Here is a 26,394-nt window from a genome sequence, read left to right as displayed (position 1 = left end):
TGCATGGGTCATTCCCATCTGGACCTGGAGATCCTTGGAAGGGGACGCCCTTGTGGGGAGAACAGGAACTCTCTTGCCGGGCTGTCTGGGTGTGGGCCCTAGCTCTGCCACGTACTATCTGTGTGACCTTGAGCCAGTTAGTGAACCTCTCTGGGCCTTTATTTCATCTATAAAAGATGGCATATAAAGTACCTCCCCTCCAAGTAATCCTCAAACATGCCATTCATGAGAAGTGCTTAGACCAGCGTCTGGCTCACAGTGAGCATTAATATAATCTTATCACCACCGTCTGCTATCTGTGCGGCTCCACTATCAGAGGCTGCTTTGATGAACACTCAGTAAACGTCCTGTGAACAAATGACAGACTTGCAGGGACCACGCCAGGTGAAGGAGAGACCGAAGCGGTTCACGTCCTTGATAAAGTGACAATCACACAGGCACCAAGGCAAACCAAAGTCACCAACGCAAGGGAGCATATGCTAAGTGTCAAATAAGTAAAACAGAAAAGTCTCTAAAACTTAAAGAGAGGCTGGAGGAGCCCCTGCAGGGCAGATGACCAGAGAGGGCTTCTTGGCCATGGCCTTGGGAAGACCTTGCTGGCCACTGATTCTCCAGGGTGGGGCTGCATGCGGGTGTTGTGAGAAGGGATGCTGCCCCCGTCCCAGGAGTCCTGCCTCCTGCCTCAAGCTCTCGGTGGTCTCCAGGGCTCCGGCACCAGGTGAGGGCAGCACCCACCTCGGCCCGCCCTCTGCAGTTGGTCCTGCTACAATTCACGCACCTAATGCACGTGCCAGGGAGACATGTGAGAAGCACATGGTTAAAATCTCCAGGCTCCTCCGACGCACTCCCCTAACCAATCCTTACATCTAGTCTCACTGGGATGGAAAAAACACATTTGAACATTAATTCTGGTGTACGGGTACAAAGAAGATCATTATTCCCTTTCACTGTTCAAGATAAAACAGGACAGAACAGGCTCAAGGTGCTCTGGCACAGTTCAGATTTCTAACAAAATAGATGCTGTGAAATGAAAGGCAATAAAAAACACCTTAAAAATACAAAGTTTAGTCTTGCCAAAAAAAAAAAAAAAGACCCAAATCTGATTAAGCCTCTAGATTCAGCTACTAATTTGCAGAAAAAAAAACAAACAAAAAACAGAGGACAAAGACATCTGTTAAATCAGAGTACACTAGAAAATCAGTAAAATCCAGACTGTGGGAAAATCTACAGGACAACAAAGCTAGGTCCTTCGACAAACTGTAAGGGAGACAGCTAGAGACAGGAAAAACTATATAATAAGAGACTTAAAAGGCCTGCTGACCAAGTCTAACAAGTGGATGTTGATTCAAATAAACTACTAAAAATACCAAATTTTAAAAAATAGTAGAAGTCTGAACATTGACTAGGTATTTGATAGCATTATGAAATTATTCTTTTTCAGATGTGATAATGGTATGGTGGTTGCATTAAACAAAAAAACATTCTGACCTTCTTTTAGGGATGCATCCTGAACTATTAAAGGTGGATCTATTTCAAAATAATTCAGCGTGGGGATGGTGGGTGGGGAATACAAGGAAACAAGAAACCCACGAGGTGGCCACTGTTGAAACTGGATGATGGATGGGTACCTGAGGGGTTGTCTACTTCCACATACATTTGAAATTTTCTATGATTATAATGAAAGCCTGAGTTCATTTTCTGGACCAAGTAAGTGAAAAGTGAAGAATGTTAAGCTTAAATGTAAAATAAGACTTTTCCCCAAAATAATAAAACAAATTAAGAAGAGTAGACACAGAATGGTAGGTTAAGATCCTACTTTACTTTCTTTTTGTTTAATTTAAATTCTATTAACACAGAGGATATTATGAGTCTCAGAAGTAAAGTTTAGAGATTCATCAGTTGCATAGAACACCCAGGGCTCATCACATCACATGCCCTCCTTAATACCCATCACCCAGTTATCCCATCCCCCCACCCCCGTCCCCTCCAGCAACCCTCTGTTTGTTTCCTACAGTTCATCATTTCTTATGGTTTGTCTCCCTCTCTGATTTTGTCTTTTCTTTTTCCCTCCCTTCCCCTATCAGAGAAACATAATTATCATGATTTCATTCATATGTGCAATTTAAGAAACGAGACAGAGGATCATGGGGGAAGATCTTACTTCATTTTAAAGAAGAGGAAAAAGTCCCAGGACAGTGGAGCTAGAGGTCCCCAAGGGCTCTTCCCTTCAGAGAGGAAAATCATCCCACAGGGCTTGGCCCATCAAAGTCAGCCTGTGGGGCAGAAACTGCATGGTCTGAATACCTACAAGAACATCTTACATGGCCTACAAACCACAGTCCGTCATCTTGTACATAAACCCTTGAACAGCCATACATATGCTACGGGGCACTCTAACTGTCCTTGTCCCCTCATGGAGCTGAACTCCCATGAGCGAAATAAACGCACGTATGGTGCACCTGCAGAGGGCATCTGACCGGCACCTGCCCAGGTGACCTGTTTTGGATGCTGGGTGGTCTCATGCGTTTAATCTTGACCTTTAGACTGGTGGCCGGTTTTGGGTTATTAGAAATAGAAGCTCCTGTGTGTAAATTTCTGAAAGAACTTGATGCACAGGGGTTTTCGTTGTTGTTGTTTTGTTTTTTTAAAGAGACACCATGGGGAGTGTTGCTGACACTTCCGGGTAAAAAAGTAATGACTTACCACACAAAGAAGCCAAAGCACAACATAGAGTATTTGGGTCTTAGAGAAGAGATCTTGTCCAAATTTTATGCACACGATAGCTTCCAGGAAACCAATGACCCTAGTCAGACAGAACGAGAGATTAAATATTAATTCTTCTTATCAGATGCATTATACATATGCATATATACAGTGCAAGGCTGAGCAAATGCATTATCAGAAATACGCATTATTCCATCATTATACGCCGGTAGCAGGCTCCCCACAAAATGATACATGTTCTATTCCACAGCAATTTCTTCAGAAATAACATATATATTAGATTTAATACAAAGTTTATTTTATTGTTATTTTTTCTTAAGACTTAATTTTTTTAGAGCAGCTTTAGGTCACAACAAAACTGAGGGCAAGTACAGAGATCTGCCATGTACCTCCCTGCGTGTCACGACCCCTCCCCCAGAAGGGTCTATTTGTTACAACTGATGAGGCTACAGGGACATATCGTCATCACCCGAAGACCACAGTTCACATTAGCGTTCACTCCTGGTGTTGTACATTCTGTGGGTCTGGACTAATGTATAGTGATGTGCATTTACCATTAGAGGATCCTGCCCTAATAACCCTGTGTCCTGCCTATTTGTCTCTCTATACCTCCCCAGATATAATAAAATATTTTTCACATCTTCCTTTCTCCCAGACCAAATATTTTAATAGCTGGAAGCCTCCAACTCAGCCCATCACCATTGGGGTGAACTGTCACTGCCCCTGTTGGAACCCACTTATTCTGCCACTCGATCTCCTCAGCTGTTGGCAAGTTTTCCTTGTCTCAGGCTGGTATCTGCCTCCTTTTGCCCATGGATCCTAACTCTGTCCTCCAGTCGTACAGGGTGAGTTCGAGCCTTCCGAGTAGTCTTTCAGGGACTTGAAGGCAGCAATCACATTCCCTCCCAGACTTCGAAGCATTTCCAGATTTCATATTCCCCATTCTTGCTGACCATATAAATAATCCTTTATCCTCCAAACATAAAAATGTTAAAGAAAACAATTTTGTTTTACTCTTTAGTTAAAAGAGGAAGGGGGGGGAGCCACTCTTACGTTCTGCATCTTCACTTATGAATATAAAGATCAGATCTTTACTACGGTTCAGAGCTTGAAGGTAAGAACAGAGGAAGTGAGGATAATAGCGCTGGCCGTGTGATCCCAAAGACTACCCAAGAATGCTGATTTCACACAACTCCACTTTAGGTGTTCCTCACTCGAGATGGAATCTGGTCAATCAGGGATTGGTGTAGTTGCACAGATACTCTCTCAAAAGGCAAGAAGGGGCTCAGGAGGTCCTCGGTCCCCCTACCCAAGGGCACAAAGGTCACTGCCATCATCAAATGTATGGATGGCTCTAAACAACGGAACACCTCAAATCTGAACCAAAGCAGAAAATCTCCTTAACATATCGTTAGAGAGTTTGGGGTTCTTTTCCCTTAGCCCCAACCAAACAATGTTTAGGAGTGGTTGGCCTGAATCTCTAAAGACCACCTCCGCCCCATGCCACCCCCAACAAAGTACATGTGTGAGAAAGCATCATTCTACCTGGGATACAGTGCTGGGCTGAGTGTCACCAGAATGCTCAAGTCAGGACTGTGAGGTGCCGCTAGATGGCAGCACAGAGCAGGCAGGTGCCTGGCGGGCGGAGGGGGGCTCCGAAAGAATACGTAACCTTTGGCTGGGGCTTCTTGAAGAATTACAAGAGCAAGTGCTCAGCCCAGGAAGTCAGTGTGCTCATCTGCCCTTCAGCCAGACGAAACACCCAGTTTACTGTGAGAGTTTTGGGTATTCAACTCGATCCAGTCACCTTTCAAAACCACAGGAACTAGGGCTGTGATTCTCAAACTTCTATGACCTGAGACCCAGAGCAAGAAACACATTTTTCTTTGTCACACACACACACACAACTGAAACAAAAGTTCCACAAAATAATTTGTTCCTTTACTTTGATATTTTTGTATTCTATTTTGTTTTAAGAAAACGCTGGTCAGGGCCCACCTAATTGACTTCATAATGGCCGGAAGTTAAAGACAACAGAGCGTTTCAGTTAGCGACTTCAGGGTTAGGATTTGCTCCCTCGTGCTGAGGGATCTTAGCTAAGCCGTGGTCCCTGCGTGTGGCCTTCTCAGTGAGCACGTGATCACTGAGCAAAGTTCCGTGGCAGGAAGTGAGGGGAAGGCAGAAGAGATGAGGCACAGAGCAACATGGGTCTTGAGGGCCACGTGAGGGTGTGGCTTTTAGTCTGAGGAAGGGTTTCAAACAAAGGACAAAGCAAACATGACTCAATTTCCATTTTAATATGGTCATTCTGGGGGTAGGAGCAGGGAGGCTTCTAATGTGGGGAGAGGACCAGGGGAGCTGCTATGGAGGTGTGAGAAGCAGTGGGAACTGGGATGCATTAAACCCAACAATCACATGGACCCTTTCCCACTAGTCATTGCCCCCCACCCATTATCCCTGGCCCCCTGAGGGAATCCTGATAAAGTCCTTACGGAAGGCTGACGTTACTTTGTACAAGACCAAGGCTGACAATACTTTGTACAAGACCCAAGTGGCTGCTCGTTTAGGGCTGAGTCCAAAGGCTGGGCACACAGGCAGCCCGTGTTACTGAGCCTGTCAGCGGCGACCGCACAACCTCCTCACCAAGGCGGTGGGGTGGGGCGCAAATTTACATCTCTCTGATCTTTACCAGACTGAACTCGGTGGCCAGGCCGTGGTTTGATGGAATTCAGTCCGGGCTGTTACTCCCTTTGATGCCTCTGCCCATCGTTATCTTTAATCAGCAAGGTTAGAAGGCAGCCAAACATCTGGGCTGCCTGAGGTGCTCCTGCCTGGGGACGAGGCTGGTCTGCTGACTCGGACCTTCTCAGCTCCCCTACCCTGGGGAACCTGCTCCTTCCAGACATGGTACAAATAAAGATGACATTAACGTAGAGTCCGGGGTAAGGAGCTCCTCACTGGGTGGGATAAGAACGTAGGCAGGTACATTACAGAAACTTGAGACACAAAACACTGGGCATACGAGCCAACCCGGAGAAGCAGAGGATGTTTTCAGTTGGCCAACAAAACCCACTTCAGGAGGAAGCCACAGCCTGGGTGCACCTGGCACGTACCGAACATACTGCCCCCTGGCTGCACGAGAACCCGCTGCTGGGATGGCTCGCGGTGGCACCCTCCCGCCGTGGAAAGGAGACACGTACACACGGGACACATCTACTACACAACCACACAGGTCCCCAGGAACTGGGTTCCGGTTCTGGTTAGGGTGAGCAAAGACAGCTTTGTAGAAGTGATACTGAGCTAAGCTTTACCAGATAGAAATAAAAGGTCCAACTGTGTTCCATGGAACTTTCTGACTTCCCAAGATCCCCAGGGGCAGGGTGGGAAGGGTGGGAAGGGGGGCAAAGGGTCCTGGGTAGTTCTGCTCAACTGTTTTTGCTATTAGGATTTGGGGAAAGATATCATTTGGGGAACAGGATTCAGCTGCTAAAAAAATTTTTGTACCTACTGCCAGAGGTTTTGGGCTGTCAGTGGAGGTGTTTTTGAGGAAGGAAGCAGGGAGTGGCGGGATCGAGAATGGTATGAAGAGAGACAGTGGGAAAAGGCAACTGGCTATGAAGTTACCCTAGGAGTGTGAGCACAGAGGGCATGACACAGGGATGGGCAGATGGGGGCGGGGGGGGGAGGTGAGGGACGCAGGAGGCTGTGAACAAAGGTCAGCAGCAAGAGACGGGGGACCAGGTCGTGCTGGGAGAGATCAGAATGGGATGAGACCTCCCACAAAGGTCTGTTCCCCTCACACACACCCTCCTCCTGGAAGGACCCTGTGCCTCACAGCTGTTGTCCATCCTTCCGGGAGAGGTGGGGGGAAACCCAAAAGAGGCTGGAAGAACAAGCACAATTATAAGAAATTGTGGAGTGGAGTGAGACGTGGAATGGGCAGCCAGCAGAGGAAACTGAGAAGGAACAGAAAAGTAGGAGGAAAACCAGGCCAGCCACTGCAGAAGGAACAGTTTCAAGATGGCAGATGCTGGGGAGAAGACAGGAGAGCTGCGGATGGAGGAAGGACTTGCTGATTTGGGACTGGCCTTGGCCAGAACAGTTCAGCAGAGCACCGGAGACAGCAGCTGATTGTCAAAGGGGCACCAGTAGGGTTAGGATGACATGGAGCTAAGGGCAGTTCTGACAGTGAGGCAGACGCAGTCCTGGAGCCCCCCAGGCTCAGTAGACTCTTACCCAACACCCCCAAGGTCCCACCCAGGAACTTTCTCGGGAAGGAAAAGTGACAGCCAAAGCTTTTGGATACCCTCCTTCAGGGCCACGTGATCAAACATCTTTTCTTTATACATCAGGCTACTTCTCTCTTGTTTGGAAACTCAATTATGATGAGGGATGCGTGGGGAGAAAGACGAAGATAAAGATGGTATAAAGTGTACCCCTGGGGAATCTGTTCATATCGGTCTGGCCCTAATGCCCCCACACAGCTGGAAATAGCATAATGGGACTTCCTAAAGAGAGGAGGGGCCGGCTTTTTCACACTACTGCTTTCTCCTTGGTGGGGTTCCCATTCCTTAGCTGGATGGAGTCCTATCTCTCTGCTGGGCACAGCGTGTTTGAGTATAAAAGGCTTAAAAGCTCAGGTCTATGGCGCAACTGTGGGAGACCACATTGTAAGTCTGTATTTAGTTACATCAGCGAGTAACTAATACAAACTTTTTCTGGGTATAACATTTACAGAAGAAAAAAGTGCCCTCTTCAGGAGAAAAAGTTGTGGAATGGTGGGAAAGACACCTCAGGTGGTCCTGTTTGCCTTTTCCCCTCCCCCGCCCACCTCCCCCAAAGCAAAATTCCACTGTCGCTATAAGGGGCGCTCTACTCTGTTCCCCCACATCTCCACACTGTGCTAAAGCCTGAAATTACTCTCAAACTAGTGAAAAGGAAGCTACAAAGCAGTTCCTAGTTATTAAAAGAAATGAGACATTTACACATTTGCAGTTTTGTTTTTGTTTTTGTGAAAGAGAGAGTGTGTGTGTGTGTGAGCTAGGGGAGGGCAGAGGGAAGAGAGAGAGAATCCTCAAGCTGGGTCCATGCTCACCGCTGAGCCGGATGTAGGGCTTGATCTCACAACCCTGAGATCATGATCTGAGCTGGAATCAAGAGTCGGATGCTTAAAGGACGGAGCCACCCAGGCAGCCCAACATTTGCTGTTTTGATAGGAGATGGAAATAACACAAGACGAAGGCAGCAGGGAAACAGGAGGAGGGATGAGGCAGAAGAGCGGAGGTGGTTTTCCGAGGGGCAAAGCTGCAGAGAGAGAAGACAAGGCTCGGGCCCAGTTGTTTCTCCTTCGCCGGCTCACGGGAGGTGGCTCTTGCCAATGTCCACACGCCCAGGAGGATGGCTATGTGTGATTCATGGAGAGGCCTTTGTTATTTTCAGCATGACCCACTAGTTCTCAAGATTCCGGAGTCCTGATACCACCCTGCTGGGAGCTCTCCATTCTCAAGAAGCATACTAAATAAGCCCAACGAGCACTCCTTTGCATTTTGCTTTATTTTATTTGGTCACTTTCAACAAGTTGCGACTTTTCTGTCAGCAGCGTTTTCTGCCGCTCGGGCCCTGTTGATTTTGCCATTTCTCCTACCACCGGGGATTGTATTTTTTGGCCGCCTGATGAGAAACCAACTTTGCTGTGGCACCACCTCTCTCTCCTTTCCCTCAACAGGTAAACAGAGACGGTTGTGTGGAAAATACGTCTACTCGCAGCAGAGTGAAGGCTCTGGAAGGACTTCAGAATATGAAGAGAAAACTGCATGTGGACAGAAGGTTCCCATAAGCGGTGGAGGAGGACTCAAATGCTCTGTAGACAAGAAGACGCAAAACCAATGCTTCTTGTCCTCTGTGGGCGGGACAGGAAGAAGGAGAGCCCACCTCCCTCCTCTGCATGACTCAACAAATGTGCCCTGACAGGGCCTCTGCTCAGTCTATGTAAGTAAGTTCTCTCTCCTGTCAGATCACTAAACAGTGGAAAGCTAATCCATGTTATCACGCGGTAAGCTACTCTGGGTATGAAAATCAGTTGATAGTACAGAATGTATGAGAAATAAGGACAATGACCCTTTGTGTTCTGGGAGCGGGGAAAAGCCTGCCTACAGCTAACTTGAGTAACCCCTCAGACTCTGAAATGAAAGTTGGACACACACACACACACACACACACACACACACACAGAAATGTTTACAAGGAATAACATAGAAATGTTAACCACGATTATCTCGGACCGGGTGACTTCTTTGGATCATCTTTAGTTTCTTCTTTTGCCACTTTTTTTTTTTTAAACATTTTATTTATTTATTTGACAGAGAGAAATATAGCGAGAGAGGGAACACAAGCAGGGGGAGTGGGAGAGGGAGAAGCAGGCTTCCCGCAGAGCAGGGAGCCCTATGCGGGGCTCGATCCCAGGACCCTGGGATCATGACCTGAGCCGAAGGCAGACACTCAATGACTGAACCACCCAGGCGCCCCTCTTTTGCCACTTTTTAATCTATACATATGTATTACCATTTTAACTGGGAAAAAGAAAGTTAACTCTGCTTAAAAATCTGTTGAAGTAGTAATTTCTTCCCTACTATGGGTACTCATCAAATTTTCTTTATGCCATCACACTCAATCGAGAACCTAGATTAGGTCTTGAATCTAAGCTGCCTCAGGGACTGAACCTCACACACAGATGTGCTGGCCATCTCTGGAACCTGAGTTGCTACGTGGAATGGTAAACTGCTGGTGATATCTAAGCAAAAGAACCACTTACCTGAGATACTGAAGATGGTCTCGCATTTAACACTGCGGGGTTAAACTACATAGCCTATGGTCTTTCCAAATCATTTTTTTTTTCTTTCAAGATTTTATTTAAATTCTAGTTAATTAACATATAGTGTAGAATTAGTTCCAGGCACAGAATTTAGTGATTCATCAGTTGCATATAACACCCAGTGCTCATTAAAACAAGTGCCCTCCTTAATGCCCATCACTCACTTACCCCACCCCCCCGCCCACCTCCCCTCCAGAAACCCTGTTTGTTCCCTATAGTTAAGAGTCTCTTATGGTCTTTCAAAACATTTAAATAATAATATATTAAGATAACATTGGTATCTGTAACAAGTCAATAAATTGTGGACATGTGACTATGTTTTAGCTCTCTTTGGAACAATAAAATTATGCCTTGGTAGGTAGGAAGCAGCTGTTTTAAGGGGCCTTTCTGATGTGAAAGTAACATAAAGCATCAGTAAGGCTATCACAAAATGATGTCCCAAACTTGTCCCTGAATTTAGAGGGAATTTGAACAATCCATGATCTATTTATTTCATAAAATAAAGCCTCCCAAGTTCTATGCAGAATATATCCTTTGGTTTCCTATTTTTCTTAAAAAGCAGTTTGTATATCATCTTTTCTATAATTTGCCAATCAACTACAATATTCTAAACTTAAATCAGAAAAGAGAATGTTAAAAAAATGAAAAGACATATAAAAACAACAGCAAGCCTTCATAGGAAAATTGTACTGAGAGGCACTTAATGTGTAGGGTCAAGAACCAACCAACGAAATTTAAAGGCTCAAGTGGTTTTGAAACGTCCACAGTAAGAGATTATTACTCACCCAAACACCCAGCACTGTGTTCCTACGCGTTTGCACTGCGTGTCAGTGAGGTAAGCATAGTACTGCCTGAAAGAACAAAGGTGGAATTCATTGAGAGCTTCTGGAAGACCAAGGGGTCGGTATAGAATTAAATCACTTTGACAGAGTAAATATAAAAGATGTTCCGACTGGTTCTACACACTGCAGCTGCCTGGTCTACTTCTAGTCCAGGGAATAGAAAGCCAGCGCCCGCTGAAACATTCCTGTAAAAGGTTAAGAGTTCGGGCTGGGTTTGGAAGGAGGAGAGAGCACGGTTTAAAGAGCCAATTATTCGCAAAGGCGGTTTTGATTCAGGGACAGAATGGGTGCTTCAAGACTCTCTGCGTGGAAGTGGTTCCAGAGGGTCACGTACACGTCAGTCACTGTCTCCTCTGGCACTCTCCAGGACAAAGGTTGCTGACTGTAACCCAGGCAGGGCAGACACCCATTCTTGGCTCTCAGGAACTGGAATGGGACCCCGGTGGCAGTTCACTGCGCACTGAATACCAACGACTCTGAATGCTACTGATGAGATCAGAAAAAAAGAGGCAATGATACGGAGTTGAAAGGCTTAGAGCAACACCGTCCAATAGGTATGTAATACAAGCCACAAGTGTGATTTAAAATCTTCCAGCGGCCATGTCAAAGAAGTAAAAGGAACAGGTAATATTCGTTCTAGTAACTTAGGTTATTTAATCCAACATACTGAAAACAGCTACCACGAAGTATTTTACATTGTTTCTGCACTAAGTCTAAAATACGGTATTTGCCTCGTATAGCACATTTTAATGCAGGCTAGTCACATTTCCAGTGCTCGACCGCTACCCGTGTAAGCGACTGCCGTTTAGCCCGGCACAAGCTTAGACCCTCATAACTACCCCCAAACTCAATCCATCCCTTCAGAAGTAGCATCTGAAGCGGGAGCTCATCATCTTTAGGGGGGGTCACAGAATCTGAGGATTTAATGAAACCCATGATCAAGGCACATGAACACACACACACACAAAATTTTGCATTAAGCCTCAGGGGATTCGTGGATACCTGAAGGTCATCCACAAACTATCATCTCCTCACGCCAAAGGCCTGAGTGGAGAATTCTAGTCATAAAGAATTCAGGTCTACCTCTAACTTCACATTTTCATGACCTAATACGCTTTTACCAGTTTAGCGACTCTACCCTCCGATCGCACCCATCCCCTTAGACTGCACTTTATATTATCAGATTCAAAGAATGTTCAAACATCTTCTCAAAACAAGAGAGTCAAAGTGAAAGGGAAGAAAACAGAGATATGGTCTGTATGATTTATCCTGAAGCCTGTAGGTTTCCTCTCCTTTTAGGGGCCTGGCACACACTCCTTGGAGCGGCTGTGTTAAAACCCACTAGGAGCACCTCCATGTTTCCAAGCAGCTTGTCTTCTTACGCAGGAAATGCCTCTGGTTGGTATAAAAGCATAGAAAAAGTGGCTGATTTTTAAACAAAAAAAGAACCGTGTAGAAATCCATAGGGTCTGGCAAAAATGTTAAGCTCTCAAAAAAACTCAAAATACTGGGCATTTAGTCTCCAGTTTTTGAGATGTTTAACGATATTGAAATTTTGTGATCAGATGTGGTTTGTGCTTCTGTTTTATAAGAGGTTTCTTTTCCCCGCGTACTGACTTTGTTGATTATTCCTAATTTTACGAAGAAGCTGCTGCTAATCTTTCTTGAAGATAATTGTGAGCTTCAAATTAAATTAAATTTTAAATGAGAGAAGGAGGTTCCAATCCACCAAGGGAAAATAGCATATTTACAAGAAAACGACTTCAACAGGCCACTGGTCTGTGACATGTCAGAACGCTGCCTGCCTACCAACTGCTGGTTTCCCGTTTGGTTCATAATGAACACCAGAGATGGAATTTTGGGCCTTGACTCCACAGGACTCAGTTGTATCTTACTTGGTTTGTTCAATCCAGGATCTGGGGGAAAATATATATAGATAGATGCAGATACATAAATATCTATAGAGATATATATTATATATAACACATCTATATATCTATATATGTTTGTTTCTTTTTTGTAATAATCAATGAGGACCAGAAGACGTGCTGGCTGGAATAAGGTTTGTTTGACCAAAAACACCCACTCTTGGCAAGTGAGGCCCTCTGCTTGTGTGGTTTGCATGCACACTAAAAATGATGAATTAAGTTATCCCACAGATTCTGGAAAGCTAACCCTTGTAACTGCTTAGTTTATATTTGAATCAACTGCACAGATATCTTTGGTGTTATTACTGTTCAATGCCGGTACTCCAACATTAACTGCAAAACCCAAATGTCATTAGCTCTAAGTAGGAAAAATGAAACAGATGAAACTATGTCTGTCTGATACTGACTGGAATCAGTCTACATGAGGGGCAGTCTCCAAAGAACGCCTCACCTCTGGGGCCCTACCCGAATCGGAGGAACAACAGCATGAATATCCAAGCTTACCTCAGTTGTCCTGGCGGATGACAGGAAGGACACTGTTAAAAGGAAATTAACTGGCTCTAAAAGAGCGAATAAAGTATCATTCTAAAATAACGTCATTTATGACTTGTGATCCACCATTAAAACTTTTGTATTTTTTAATCACCTCATTTTTGAAAAAAAGCATCACTGCTACTCTTTTTTTTTATTTAAAGGATGTTAAACAGGGGTAAAAAAGGAACAGCAGTGGAGGATGATAAAAAGGTTTGAAGATAATGGTGTGTGTGGTGTTCTCACTTCATGTGACTCAGGTCTGAGAGCAAAACATTTTCTTCATATTCAGATGTATAATCCTTTAATATTTTCATGGAAAATCTGCTAGTTTATGTGACTTTCCTTATGCTGAACAGGAGAATACATAGCAGGTTAATGTGCTCAAATGACAAGTCAGGCTTGTATAGAATTACCTCACTGTGGGAGCCGTGATGCCACCAATGAAGAGAATTCTACACCAACTTAATGGATGACTGGCTTGGAACACGAAGATATGTTTCAAGAAGAAGGTATTCAACTCAGTTAGCTGAAAAAGAAGGAGGCATTAGTGAACTTGATACCGCATGCTAAGTCATAATAATATATTCCTTGTTATGGGCACTCTAAAAAAATAATTAGCACGTTCAAAGCATTTTCAGAAAATAGATGGGGACTTCCAAGTCGCTACAGGAATAGCTGCTATTTTTAAACTAAGTAACAGCCAGTACAATATTGGCACCAACCAACTAGGGGTTACGGGGGAGGTGCTGGGGTGGGGGAAGGGGTATATGGTGGCATCAGCTGTCGTGTTTCCTGGGGCGTGGCTGCCACTTGGGTCATGCATGATCTGCTGGAACAGTTGGGAGGGAGATGCTTTGAGAACAGCAGAAATCATGAAGACAAGTATTTGCCATGGAACACTTACGAAGTCTTACAGAAATCAGGCCGGTCTAAGAGATGTAGGACTATAGGAAAGTGAGTTCTTTAATCACCAAAAGAAGCTTGAGAATGAGAAATGACTGGGAATGCATGTAGCACGTGCCTTGGCCAAAGGCAGCTCTTAAAGGTGGGTGTAAAGGGTTGGTTCAAGGTTTCATCTACGGGCCGTGCTCCTTTTCCCTGAGGTGAGCATCCCAGTGCAGCTCATCACATGAGGCAGCAAGGGGATGTGTTCCCTGCCGAGCCGGCCTGGACGCATTTCCCGTCCAGATTAAGCAAGGAGCGGAGATTAAGGAAGGTCACTGCTTGGAAAATATGGACCAGCAGGCTCATTTCAGTGACGTAAGACGCGTGTCTTTTCCCATAGCACTGATTTTAAGGGTATAAAATTAAAAAATGGTCCACTAATTACCACCACACGTGGAAAGCTGGTTACAGCTAGGTGCTCGCGCTCACGGGAGAGGTGCGCTCCGGGTAATGCTGCCCTTCTAGGAGCACAGCTGGCTATCTCTCCTGGACAAATCCAAACTCCTGCTCAGTTCGTGGATTAAAGGAAAACCTACACCTTCCTGGATATTGCTCTCACGTGGTAAAACTTAATCCCCATCCATTTAAACTCCCATTTTTATACATACGGACTTCCCCGAACCACGGTGACTATTTTAAGTATTCACATACAATTCTGTATCCCTAAAGTCCATTTACTGCGATTAGCATTAGTATTCTCCACGTGTGGACCAGGATGATTGTCTTAAAGGTGACACATGCTTATTTTTTGTTATGCGGGGAGTATTTTGTGCATGTGTTCAAAATATAATTTCTCTTCAGGCAAAAGCTAGTCTCCCAAAGTTGTAAAATAATTAACCTGGCGGCGGGAGGATCAACACAAAAGGCTATCTCTAGAAAACAGAGATGTTTGGTAATCCTTTTCCAAGACCCTTGGCTGTCTCAATCATTTCAAGCACGTAGTGGGCTGCGTGGAAGAAGACCTTCCCTCCACTGACAGCACCTTCCTGGAGGACCCAGGTCCCCAAAGGGCTCCAGGGCCCCACAGGTAGTCGAGGGCTTCTTTACTCAGCTCTCTACATATTACCCAGAGTGGTAACAGCTGAGGCACAATTTTAAAAATCAAACATTAAATTTGGAACGTAGGAAAAAGCCTTTGCATTTGTTCCTTTGGTCCTGCAAATGATCACTCCGAAAAGCTATCCAATGCCTAACTCCTTGGGTGACAGATGCTGACCAAAAGCTTCTTTCGGGGAATTTTAAGCTGTTTCTAATTTGCAGTTCAAAGAAAGATACTTGAAAATGTCTTCCCCAGGAAGCAAGACCTTAGGCCTGGTAACACCATTCAGTTTAATTATTCTACATGTCAGCTGCAGGATCTTCTGTCTTCTGAACCAGCCAGCAGCAGCTAAGCAGTGTCAATTAGCATTAACTCTAAATTCCGGGACGGTTCTTATTTTGCTTTTGTACTCCGCCCCCCACCCCCCACCCCCGCCACCGAGTTCTGGGCATCTGAAAAAATACCTGCCAGATGATCATGAAAAGGTATATTCCAGCCACTCTCTGAAATGAAGATTTGGGGTCAAACCATCGAACGTAGGTCCAACTAGCAGGAGTAAACTGGAGCACGGCTCTTTTGATTTTCCCGGTGGTGGTGTGGATGTCTCTGTAAGAAGAGAATGGCCCCAGTGAAAATCCGAAGAGATAAGGAAGGGGAAGAATAAAAAAACAAAAAGACAAGAAAAAAATAAAAAAAAACCGGCACTGACAATTTTACAATGCATGCTCAGAAGAAAAAGATCCCTGTCGAGTCGAACCGTCTCTCCAACAATGATCTCTCTATCCATACGAAGCGTGGAGAGCTGTGTACTCGATGGGGCATTTCAGGGATGACAGGCACAGGGCAGAGGTCAGGTCACCGCAGAGCCAGGAGAGGCCTTCACTTGTGAACGGGTGACAAAAGAGGCTGAGGCATTAAGCACCTGGAACCAGGCCAGGGAGAATGAGGGCGCCGGCAAGGATGGGATCCCACCCGCTGTGCATCTCCCAAGTCAGGGCATTTTAGACAACTTGTTCCATACTCTGAGGTCACCCACACCATTTCTTCATCCTACGTGTTCCTAAGATAAGTGAACAGTTGGGGATGACAAACAGTGGTTTTTAACCTTCCTTAGTTTTAATCCTAGAAATCACTCAGTTAAAAACTTCAAACTCCCATGACAGAACAGGTCAGGGCTTTTATTCTTGTGGGAGAGAGGTGAGGGTTTGTTCCTTCATTCATTCACCTAACCCATCAACAAGCATGTACTGAGAAAATCTCGGGGCGCCTGGGTGGCTCAGTCAGTTAAGCATCTGCCTTCAGCTCAGGTCATGATCCTGGAGTCCTGCGATCGAGTCCCACATTGGGCTCCTTGCTCATTCAGGGGAGCCTGCTTCTCCCTCTGCCTGCCGCTCTGCCTGCTTGTGCTCGCTCTCTCGCTGACAAATAAATAAATAAAATCTTTAAAAAAAAAAAAAAAGAAAAAGAAAATCTCGCAGCAAAAAGATTTGAGGCACAACAGCAACAACAAAAAAAAACAGAGATTATCCAAAAATAAACAAAAACTATGAAGGACTTGTATTTAAAAAAAAAAAAGCCAACTATATGGAAAGAGGAAGAGGAATCTGGGAATAAAGAGAGTGACACAGTGGGATTAAGTATTGGAATGCTTAATACAGATCTTTCTCAATTTATGACGGGGTTCCGTCCTGAAAGACCCATCATAAATTGGAAATATCATAAGATGAAAATGCATTTAACACACCTAACCTACCAAACATCATAGTTTAGTTCAGCCCACCTTAAACTTGCTCTGAACACTTGCATTTGTCTATGGCAGTTGGGCAAAAATCTAACGCAAAGCCTCTTTGATAATAAAGCGTTGAGTATCTCATGTAACTTATGGAATACTGTACTGAAAGCTGAAAAACAGTGGTTGTCTGGGTGCAGAATGGTGGTGAGTATCTTGGTCGTTTGCCCTCATGATCGCCTGGCTGACCGGGAACTACGCTGCCACCGCCCAGCATCGCGAGAGGGGGTCCTACGTGCAGCCCTAGCCCAAGAAAAAGATCCAAACTCAAAACTCAAAGTATGATTTCTACTGAATGCTTATCACTTTCACACTATTGTAAAGTCAAAAATCATGAGGTCAAACCATTGTAAGTCAGGATTGTCTGTAAAGAGGCCAATTCAACTTTATATTCATTTATATATTTGACGTTAATATAAAAAAAAAACACCAGTGGGATTTCTGCTTATTAGTTGGGCTTGTGTTTTGGTAAACTGACAAAACGACTTTCAAGTTGAATCTAAAGCATAAATGTATGAAAACGGGGAAGCGTTATGGCAGTGTGTAAAGAGCCAGGCAGCCTGACGTAAAATCAGACTCAGCTGCTTGCTACCTGTGTGTCCCTTAGGCAAAGTACTAAACCTAGTTCTCACTGTCGCCGTCCCTAGAAGGAAGAGAGAAGTAGTGTCAATCCCTAGGACTGAGGTCAGGCTCAAATGAGAAAGCTTGCTTACAGCACCATCTGGCACCAGCTATGGTTTTTGTTCCGTTATATACAGTCTTAACGATATTAAAAAGTGTGTTTTCAAGCCAGTACCTGAAGAAAGGGTTACTTAAGGAGTGGGGAAGGGATGCCTGGGTGGCTCAGTTGGTTAAGCAACTGCCTTCGGCTCAGGTCATGATCCTGGAGTCCCGGGATCGAGTCCCACATCGGGCTCCCTGCTCGGCAGGGAGTCTGCTTCTCCCTCTGACCCTCCCCCCTCTCATGCTTTCTCTCTCTCATTCTCTCTTTCAAATAAATAAATAAAAATATTAAAAAAAAAAAAAAGGAGTGGGGAAAACTGTTGAATCAATTGCAAAAACACTATGAAATCCCTCCCTCACACCATATACCAAATTAAGTTTGAGAAAGATTAAATAAGTTACTCATAATAAAAAACCAAACCATGAAGAACTGGAAGAAAATACAGGTCAACATTTACCTAAAGAAAAAGACTGAAAGTTTTTGAAGTTTAAACAGAGTATCTACCACAAAGAAAATTAAAACTAGATGACAAAATGGAAAATGAAGTCACATTTATGAGAGTGTTAATACTCTTAACCTATAAAAAGCACTAATAAAAAGAGGGAAAACCTAATAGACATGGCCTAGAAATTCAGTATCTCACAATTCTATGTGGGATAACACTGAAGAAGGATTAAAGGTAAAATTCAAAGGAACAGTGAAATGGACACATACATATATTAGTGAACATGGGTGAGAATATAAATGGGTATAAATAAATTTATTTACAGAAAAAAAGAGTCAGAAATTTACACAAAGATATATGTTCAAGAATGTTCACTCTAGCTTTCTTCATAAAACTGAAAACTTTGAAACAACTAAATGACCACAAAAGGGAACCGGTTAAATACCTCATGATTTATTCACAGGTTGGGATCTGAAGAAGCCCTTAAAATCATGGTTTAGGAGACTAATGATGTGGGAAAATGCTTATATTTTGTTTGATAAATAAATGAAGGTGAAAACACAATAAAAACAACTACTTTCATGATCACCTTCCCTCCTTGTCAGCGGCACAGTTCCTGTGACTGTCAAATTGAGGAGCGAATTCAGGGGAGCAGGCTGAGCCATGACGGAGGTGGGCTCTGTGTCCCATGGTGGCACAGAGGAGGGACGTGCGACTTGAATCAGAGAGTCAGAGACAACTACCTGGAGAGGTATCAAGGGAGTCGAGGTAGAAAAGGAGAGGACCCGTCACCCTGGCACATGGGGACACAGGTCAAACCCAAGTCCAGAGGAGCACGTGCTTGGGCTCAGAACCTCGGGTGCCCCAGAGGGCCTGGAGAAAAGGAACGGACCTGCCCAGCCCCCTCTGTGCACTTTGTCCTAAACACCATGAGAAGCCATCACAGAGGAATGACACGATGAATCTGACGTTCTGAAAAAGATCGCTCGGAGGGGGTAACCGGGGAACAGGGGGCTAATTAATCCAGTGATGGCAGGGTGAATTCAGGGTGAGGCATTAAGCATAAAAATAAAATGGATGGGAGAAAATCATATATGATTTGGCATTTTTCTGGATGAATGCCTCGAATTAGGTCTATAATCGCTCATGAGTTTCAATTACTAACATGCAATTAATTTCTTATCATCCAAGACCGTACTGAAGTTGCGTGCTCCTAACACGGTGAAGGGCGCATTGTGAAACCCTGTGACTCGTGTCCAGAAAGAAGGCCACTCACTTGAAGCTGGCCCAGTGGTAGGTCCTCATCTCAAGAAAGCGGCAAACGACCATGCCCAGCCAGATGCCGCCGCCATTGCACAGCAGGATGTCCAGGATGACCTGATCCCACCAGCACTCGGCGAAATTGGGCAGCAGGTGCATGAAGAAAAGCTGAGAAACACAAGAGACCATGGTTTTAAAAACAAAACTGCAGAACGATAGAGTTCCTTTGATGAACATATTCCGTTAGGAAGAGCTGTTGACGTGTCAGGTTTTCCTAATGTATGAACCAAATAAATAAAAACAATGTCTGTGATTAGGTTTGTGTTTTATGCTGTGGACGGTTTACAAATATTATGAATCCAAACAGTTCTTTTTTTTTTTTTTTTTTTACATAGGGCTTTAAAAAAATAATAACTGCTCCTGAAAAAATACCACTGATGAATGACCTTGGCTAAGGACAACAAGACAAGGATCTAGGAGGGGGGGAGGAGAAAAGTCTTCATACCCACCAACAGAGCGCTGGCATAGTCCTCAACATTAGCAGCTTGATAGTTCAAGCTGTGCATTTTAGAAATATTCCATAGATATTTAGGTAAAACAGCGAGGAAACTGCAAAAGTAGAAAGGTTAGGTTTTGATGGCATGTTTTAGGAAACCCATAGCTTAACAGAAAGCCTTTCGATAACTGATTCGCAATCGTAATCTTATTAAGTGCTAATGATGCACAAGTGGCGAGGCAAAATAAAGTCAAGTTTCTTGATCTCAAGGGCAGGAGTCAGACGTTTATCTAGAACCACAAAATAAGGTAGGCTGTGGCAAATGTTTCCATGGTGACATAAACAGAGCATGGTGGGGATAAAAGGGAGATTCATTCTGACAGATCACAACTAGAGCACGACATACTGGACTGGGACCGTTAAGGACAGGAATGACTGTTTTCAGGAGATGGGAGATGAAGACTGAGGACATTCCAGAAAGGGGGAACAGCAGGATGAAGGGAGGGGGGAGGGGATAGAAATCTCCTATGGAAATAGCTTTGTCCAAAACAAAGAGCGGATCAGCCGTGTCCAGAGCAGCATGCCCTGCTGCGTGAAGGCCCATTGTAAGAAGGTCTGACATGACAAAGACCGTGCCTGGGAATTCTCTGGAAAGAGGCAACCTCTGAAGTCATATGATCAATACTGTGAAATGAAACTGTTCATGAAAGCATTCCAGAGAGGGAAAGCAATGCAAACATCTGAGGAGTCTGCCTGCTTGGCGTGCCGGCCAGCGAGAAGATGGAGCGCAGCGGCTGGGCACGAAGGCGCAGGGGCTGCGTTCCTCTCCGAGGCGAGCCAGGCCCAGCCCCTGAAGTGTATTCCCAGGTCCCCAGCCATGGCACAGAGCACTGACTGTTGCTTTACACAGGGAAGAGGGACTCGTCAACAGAAGTCGATGACACACATTTGCTGTCATGAGACTATGCAAGGGGAGCGGGATGTGGAGGACAGGCTTCGGCCTCAAGAGCTTTCCTGGAAAGCACCAGATACTGGGGGTAAGGCGTGCCGTCCAGATGAATGCCTGGAACTCAGGGACGGGACACGGTAAAACAGTAGGAACGTGGGCTGCCCATCCAGAGCGGAGCACATCCTGGCTCACCTAACGAGGCAAGGTGCTGGGCTCTGGCCCTCTGGTCTGTCCAGACCTGAGCGGGAGATGCTGCAGAGGGCTGGATTCACTCACTCACCAGGAACCTGGGGAGCACCTGCCACTTGTGAGGCGCAGTATCTGGGACGATGTGGATACGGGCCCTGCCCTCTCGAGGCCTGACACTTGGCAGCAAAGAGACACTCTAAGCAACTAAAATGTCACGAGTGTTTCAAAGGAGAAGGGCCAGGTGCTCCATTTCCAGGTGTACAAACGTGGAGCACAACCAGCACAGGGAGCAGGGAAAGGAGGGAAGAGCCTGCAGGTGGGCTCTGGGATAGGAAAAGACACGGAATCTTTAACACGAAGAAAGCAAAGATGGCTGGAGCACAGACCACAGAATGGGAAGGGTCCCGAGCAGACGGGGGAGGTGGGCCAAGGCCAGTCAGTATCGGGCCTCGCAGGCTGGTCCAGAAGTTTGGATTTTGGATAAACACTAAAGGGTTTCAGTTGAAGAAGGCTGTAACCAGATCGAGAGGTGAAAAAGATCGCTTTGGGAAGAGACGGTGAAGGGAGGAGGTGAGTGGTTCAGCCAGGAGAGGACAGAGGTTAGATACACGTTGAGCAGTGGCGTGGAAGATTTGGATAGAGCGGCACTGCTTACGAGAGTCGAGAGGCCACTGAGGAGCAGGGAAGGAAGGCATGGGGCCATCTGTAGTATGAGGGGAGAGAAGCAGACAGGCGGAGAAAGGCCCAGAGCCTGGCCCAGGGTCCCACAGCAGCGAGGTTAGGAAGATGCCTGGAATTCCGAGAGGAACATGGTGGGAGAGCAGGAACGTGGGCTGCATACCTGGAACCAAGCACAGCTGGAGTCCCCTCCTGGCTCACCTCATGAAGCAAGGCTCTGGTTCCTTCCTCTGTCGACTGGGGATATACTCAGCCTTTTCGGTTTATGGGGAGGATTTAGGATAACACATGTACAGTGTTGGGTACTGTTGTGGGTTGAATTGTGTCCCCTCAAAAGCCACATGTTGAACCCCTAACCTCCAGGTCCTCATGATGTGAACTCAATTTGGGAAGAGAGTTGCTGCAGATGTCCTTAGTAAATGAGGTCATCCCGGAATAGGGTGGGCCTCTAATCCAGTGTGACTGGCGTCCTTACAAAAAGAACGCCATGTGAATGCACACAGGGAAAACCCCACTCGAAGGCGAAGGCAGAGACTGGGGTGATGCATCTACAAGCCAAGAAATGCCAAAGATGGCCAGCAAGTCATAAGAAGCTGAGAGGCCTGCACCAGATTCTCCTTCACAGGCCTCAAAGGACACCAATCCTGCCAACACCTTGAACTCAGACTTCTAGCCTCCAGGGCTATAAGAGGCACATTAACAGAAGCTAGATGTGGCTGGCATGCTTCCCTAAGTTAGGGTCAAGACAACAGTTGGCATCAAGAAATATACTGTACACATGGCCAAATTTTGTTCCCTGGGAGTGATTAACTAAGAATAATATCATAACTGAATGATAAATGAGTAAGACCCCCAAATTTCATTTTCCTAATAGTTTTTCAAGACTATATCTCTTTCAGGAGTAGTACCTGGGTGGCTCAGTCAGTTAAACATCTGCCTTTGACTCAGGTTATGATCCCAGGGTCCTGGGATCGAGTCCCACACCAGGCTCCCTGCTCAGCCTGGAGCCTGCTTCTCCCTCTCCCTCTACCTGCCGCTCTGCCTACTTGTGCTCTCTCTCTCAGTTTCTGTCAAATAAAAAAATAAAATCTTAAAAAAAAAAAAAAGACTATCTCTTTCATTCATTAAATGAGACAAACCTGACTACTGTGATATTAGAGCTATATCGGGAATCCATTTTTCAGCTACAAAATATCCTGGATGCTCTTGTAATCCCTAAACACCATAATTCTATTTATCTCAAACTGGAAACTAGCTGGTGGGAAACCTACTTACTTACTTCTAAGCAGATCTCATTATCATGTATTTGTCTCACTGGGGATTTTAACTTCATTCTTTTTGCTTCATTTCATTTGTTTCTCTTTAAGACTTATGAGACAAGAGACACGTTTTAAGTTAATAAGGAATTTGCACCCCGCCCCCCACCAAAGGCATAAAATATTCCCAGGGGGTGGTTTAAACACAGTTTGTACCACAGAGGCTGGAGAATGGGTTAACTGCCTGTTAATGGACAGACTACCTTCCTCCTACATGTAAACTAACTGATCACAGCCCCTTCTTACCTCAGTTAGCTCCCAGGTAATACTGATTGTCCAGCAGAGACCATAACTACGGATCAACAAGGCCTTCATGGCCCAGCCCCAGAAATGTCCAAACGCAAATATATCAAAATGGCTGATAATCCTCTCCCAGGTGATAACGTGACAGTTGACAGCGTACTCCTATTCAAAATAAAAAGGGAAATAATTAATGGATACTCTCAAAATCAACTTCCTTCCAGGATCCTGACAATAAATGAAAAGAACTGATATGACCTTGACAACTAATACCTGTCCTACCCCCCCACCCCCCAAAAGCTTTAATAATTGAACATCCTTTAGGAAAAATGGACAAATATTAAAGTTTATGAATCAGAATTGCTTTGCTCTGAATTGCAGAAGTTTGATTAAAATGGGAAGCAAAGTAATTTTACAAAGGCTTATTAACCTGTCTTAAAGAAGTAGAATCACACAGCCCATGTCACCTGACTGTATGGCAACTATGGTAAAGCCAGTGATAAGAACATAAATAGAATCCCAATTAATAAAGAATAAGTACAATCCCAATAGGTTTGGAAATATCATGGTGTAGAGAAAGAATCAGAATAGAAATGTAAAATATAGTCAGTATTAAATGGTAATGAAAATACTATATATCAGAACGATGGGATGAAGCTAAGTAGAACTCAGAGGAAAACGTAAAGCCTTAAATATTTGTCAGAAAAGAGGAAAAGCTAAAGCATCCAATTTCAGAAATTAGAAGGAAATAAAATAAACCTCCCATCCCCAAATGTTACCACATGCTACATAATTTAAATATTTAAAATGACAAAGCTGGGCGCCTGGGTGGCTCAGTCGGTTAAGCGTCTGCCTTCAGCTCAGGTCCTGGGATCGAGCTTCGCATCGGGCTCCCTGCTCAGTGGGGAGCCTGCTTCTCCCTCTGCCTGTCGCTCTCCCTGCTTGTGTGCATGCTCTCTCTCTCTCAAATAAATAAAATCTTTTAAAAACAAATAAATAATAAAAATGACAAAGCTTTTAAGACTTTTGGTTTTGTTTCTAATATCTTTTTGTTTTTAATACGACATATTTTAAAGAAATTTTAAATCAACATCCTTATATTTCTGTATTTATTAAGAAAGTAATTATCGTATGACAATACAACATTTCTCGAACCTCTACATTTGACATTCTTTCTTCCCAAAATTAATCTGATAGGATTGAGTAAGATTTGGAAAACAGCCACCTATTATCAGCCAGTTGAAAGTATTCCTGTACCAATATTTTTAAATTCTAGAAATGCCTCCTAAGGGAGCAAAAGAGCAATGTGGTCCTCCTCCCTCTTCCAAAACCCACCACCATCAGATTTCTGAAGCCTTTCTCAGATCCATCTGGTACATTTCGATTTGCAAAGCTGAAAGGACATTTTAAAAAACTATTTTTTCAGAAGCGTTAGGATATGATATTACGACGTGTAAACGGGAAACGTGGAAAAAAGAGGAAAAGATTCAATAGGGAGAAGTCAAGACAAAGAACAAACTGCACTGTAGTAAGAGGAAAATTCTCATCCAGAGTCTGGAACAACATGTGCCTGTCACAGGCACCACAGACCGATGGAGAGAAATACCCCAGGCTGAAGCAGCTCCATGTCAGCTTAAGGAAGAGCCGACACGCCCCGTCAACCCAAATTCCTCGACCACCCTATCCTCTTATTTACGCTGGACACGCTGCACAGGGTGAGAAGAGAGAGCTGAGTTCTGTTTTCAGAAGGCTGCTCTTCAAGTCATCGTAGGCTGAAGATGACTTTGGGGACCCTTCTACTCTCCGTGAGAATATTTCTGGGCTTCAACACATGCAAAGGCACTTTGAAAGTCACAAAAAGCCAAACATAACTCTTAGCATTATAATTATTAATGCACAGATTTGCCAATGATCACAACAGGAAGATCTCTGAGGTCCTGGTCGTGGGAGGAAGACGGACCCTGCAGTTTAACGCCGCTAGGGAGCCGAGTGCAGGCACAACTCTGGGCAGCAGGGGGAAGGGGCATTAAATGAGGGAATCCCAAGCCAGGGGGGCAAGGAGGGGAAGGTGTGAGCACATGAAGGGTAGGTAAAGACAAATTGCACCCACCTCCCTAACTGGTCGCAGGGCTGATCTTGGTGGCTCCACCCTCTTCCTTGCTTGCCCAGCACTTAACCAAATACCAAGTCCTATTCACTGGGCTCGGTCAGTTTATTTTGTGATATAATCCCCTTTGCTCAAAAACCCAAGAAAATGGTGGAAGAAAATATCATATACCTGGAATACCTTTCTCCCAATCTCTGTTTCATAAGGCTCCTGTGAGTGTTAAAGCACTGTCATTACTATAACTATGTACTTACGGCATAGTCCAAAGGAAAAGGATAGGTCCTGAAATCAGACGGATCTCACCAGCTTTGTGCTTTGAATGAGATATTTATCCATTTTAAATTTCCGTTTCCTCCTTGATAAAATGGGGGATATTACTGCCTAGCATGCACGTGTGAGGCTTACATAGAATATATGTAAGTGCTGGTAGAACAGACAACCCACAGTTGTAACCGCCACCACCCTCACCATACCCATCACTATCAGTATCATCGTCAGTAGAAGCTCCAAGTCAGGACGCCACTCTGTTCCTTAAAGTAAGAAACCCCTGGACAGACTTTTCTTCCTGAGACTTTTAAATAATTTTTGGCACTCTTATTTCTGCCTTTAGCATGTCCTTTATAAAGTTAAAGATAAAATGTTGAAACACCATTCAAGAAGGGTCTGCCCAATCTCAACTCCAGCAGAACGATCACTTCTTGGACCTTTCATTAAGTCCCTTTGTATTGTTTCTTTTCTTTTTTTTTTTTTTTTTTAAGATTTATTTATTTTGAGAGAGAGACAGAGAGAGAGAGAACACAAGCAGGGGGAGGGTCAGAGAGAGAGAGAGAGAGAGAGAGAGAGAAGACTTCCCACCGAGCAGGGAGCCCAATGCCCGGCTTGATCCCAGGACCCTGGGATCATGACCTGAGCTGAAGGCAGACGCTCAACCGACTGAGCCACCCAGGCGCCCCTTTGTATTGTTTCTTAAACAAGGCCCTGCCTATGGCCCAGATGCCTGTTCTCCTTTTCTCAGCATTACTAGGTTTTCCTTCAGTCTGTACCAAATGTTAGGTATTAAAAAAAAAAAAAAAAAATTAAAAAGGAAAGAAATAGCATTAGAGTATAAAATAGTCTCTTCACTAAAAATGAAGTTCAGAGAAGCTTTACCCAAGAATAAAATTATTTTTGTGGGTTACGAAAAATAATGAACGAAATGGCCTGATCGGCCCCTTCATGGCAAAGGATCATGGCTTTGGGGCCAGAGTGGGGAGCAGAGCGTTGAGGGCCACACTGCTAGAGCAGCGGCCACCGCCATCACTGAGGACCTGCCGTGTGC

At 44.7% G+C, this 26,394-nt stretch overlaps 1 protein-coding gene across 1 annotated transcript in view; it reads right to left on the bottom strand.

Moving 5' to 3' along the window:
• PTDSS1 (phosphatidylserine synthase 1) overlaps positions 1 to 26,394 on the bottom strand; it is a 62,196-nt gene that overhangs the window by 8,841 nt on the left and 26,961 nt on the right. The window contains exons 5-10 of the mRNA XM_032421692.1: positions 22,976 to 23,134; positions 19,118 to 19,269; positions 15,348 to 15,489; positions 13,313 to 13,425; positions 10,381 to 10,446; positions 2,704 to 2,803 (exon numbers count right to left, since the gene is read on the bottom strand). Coding sequence (XP_032277583.1) covers positions 2,704 to 2,803; positions 10,381 to 10,446; positions 13,313 to 13,425; positions 15,348 to 15,489; positions 19,118 to 19,269; positions 22,976 to 23,134 — 732 coding nt within the window. The remainder of the gene's footprint in view (positions 1 to 2,703; positions 2,804 to 10,380; positions 10,447 to 13,312; positions 13,426 to 15,347; positions 15,490 to 19,117; positions 19,270 to 22,975; positions 23,135 to 26,394) is intronic.

The sequence above is a fragment of the Phoca vitulina genome, unplaced genomic scaffold (genome assembly GCF_004348235.1).
Source record: "Phoca vitulina isolate PV1807 unplaced genomic scaffold, GSC_HSeal_1.0 scaffold25, whole genome shotgun sequence".
In the NCBI taxonomy this organism is placed as follows: Eukaryota; Metazoa; Chordata; class Mammalia; order Carnivora; family Phocidae; genus Phoca; species Phoca vitulina.
The sequence above is the reverse complement of the archived record's forward strand: the minus strand, read 5'-3'. Positions and strand labels throughout refer to the sequence as shown.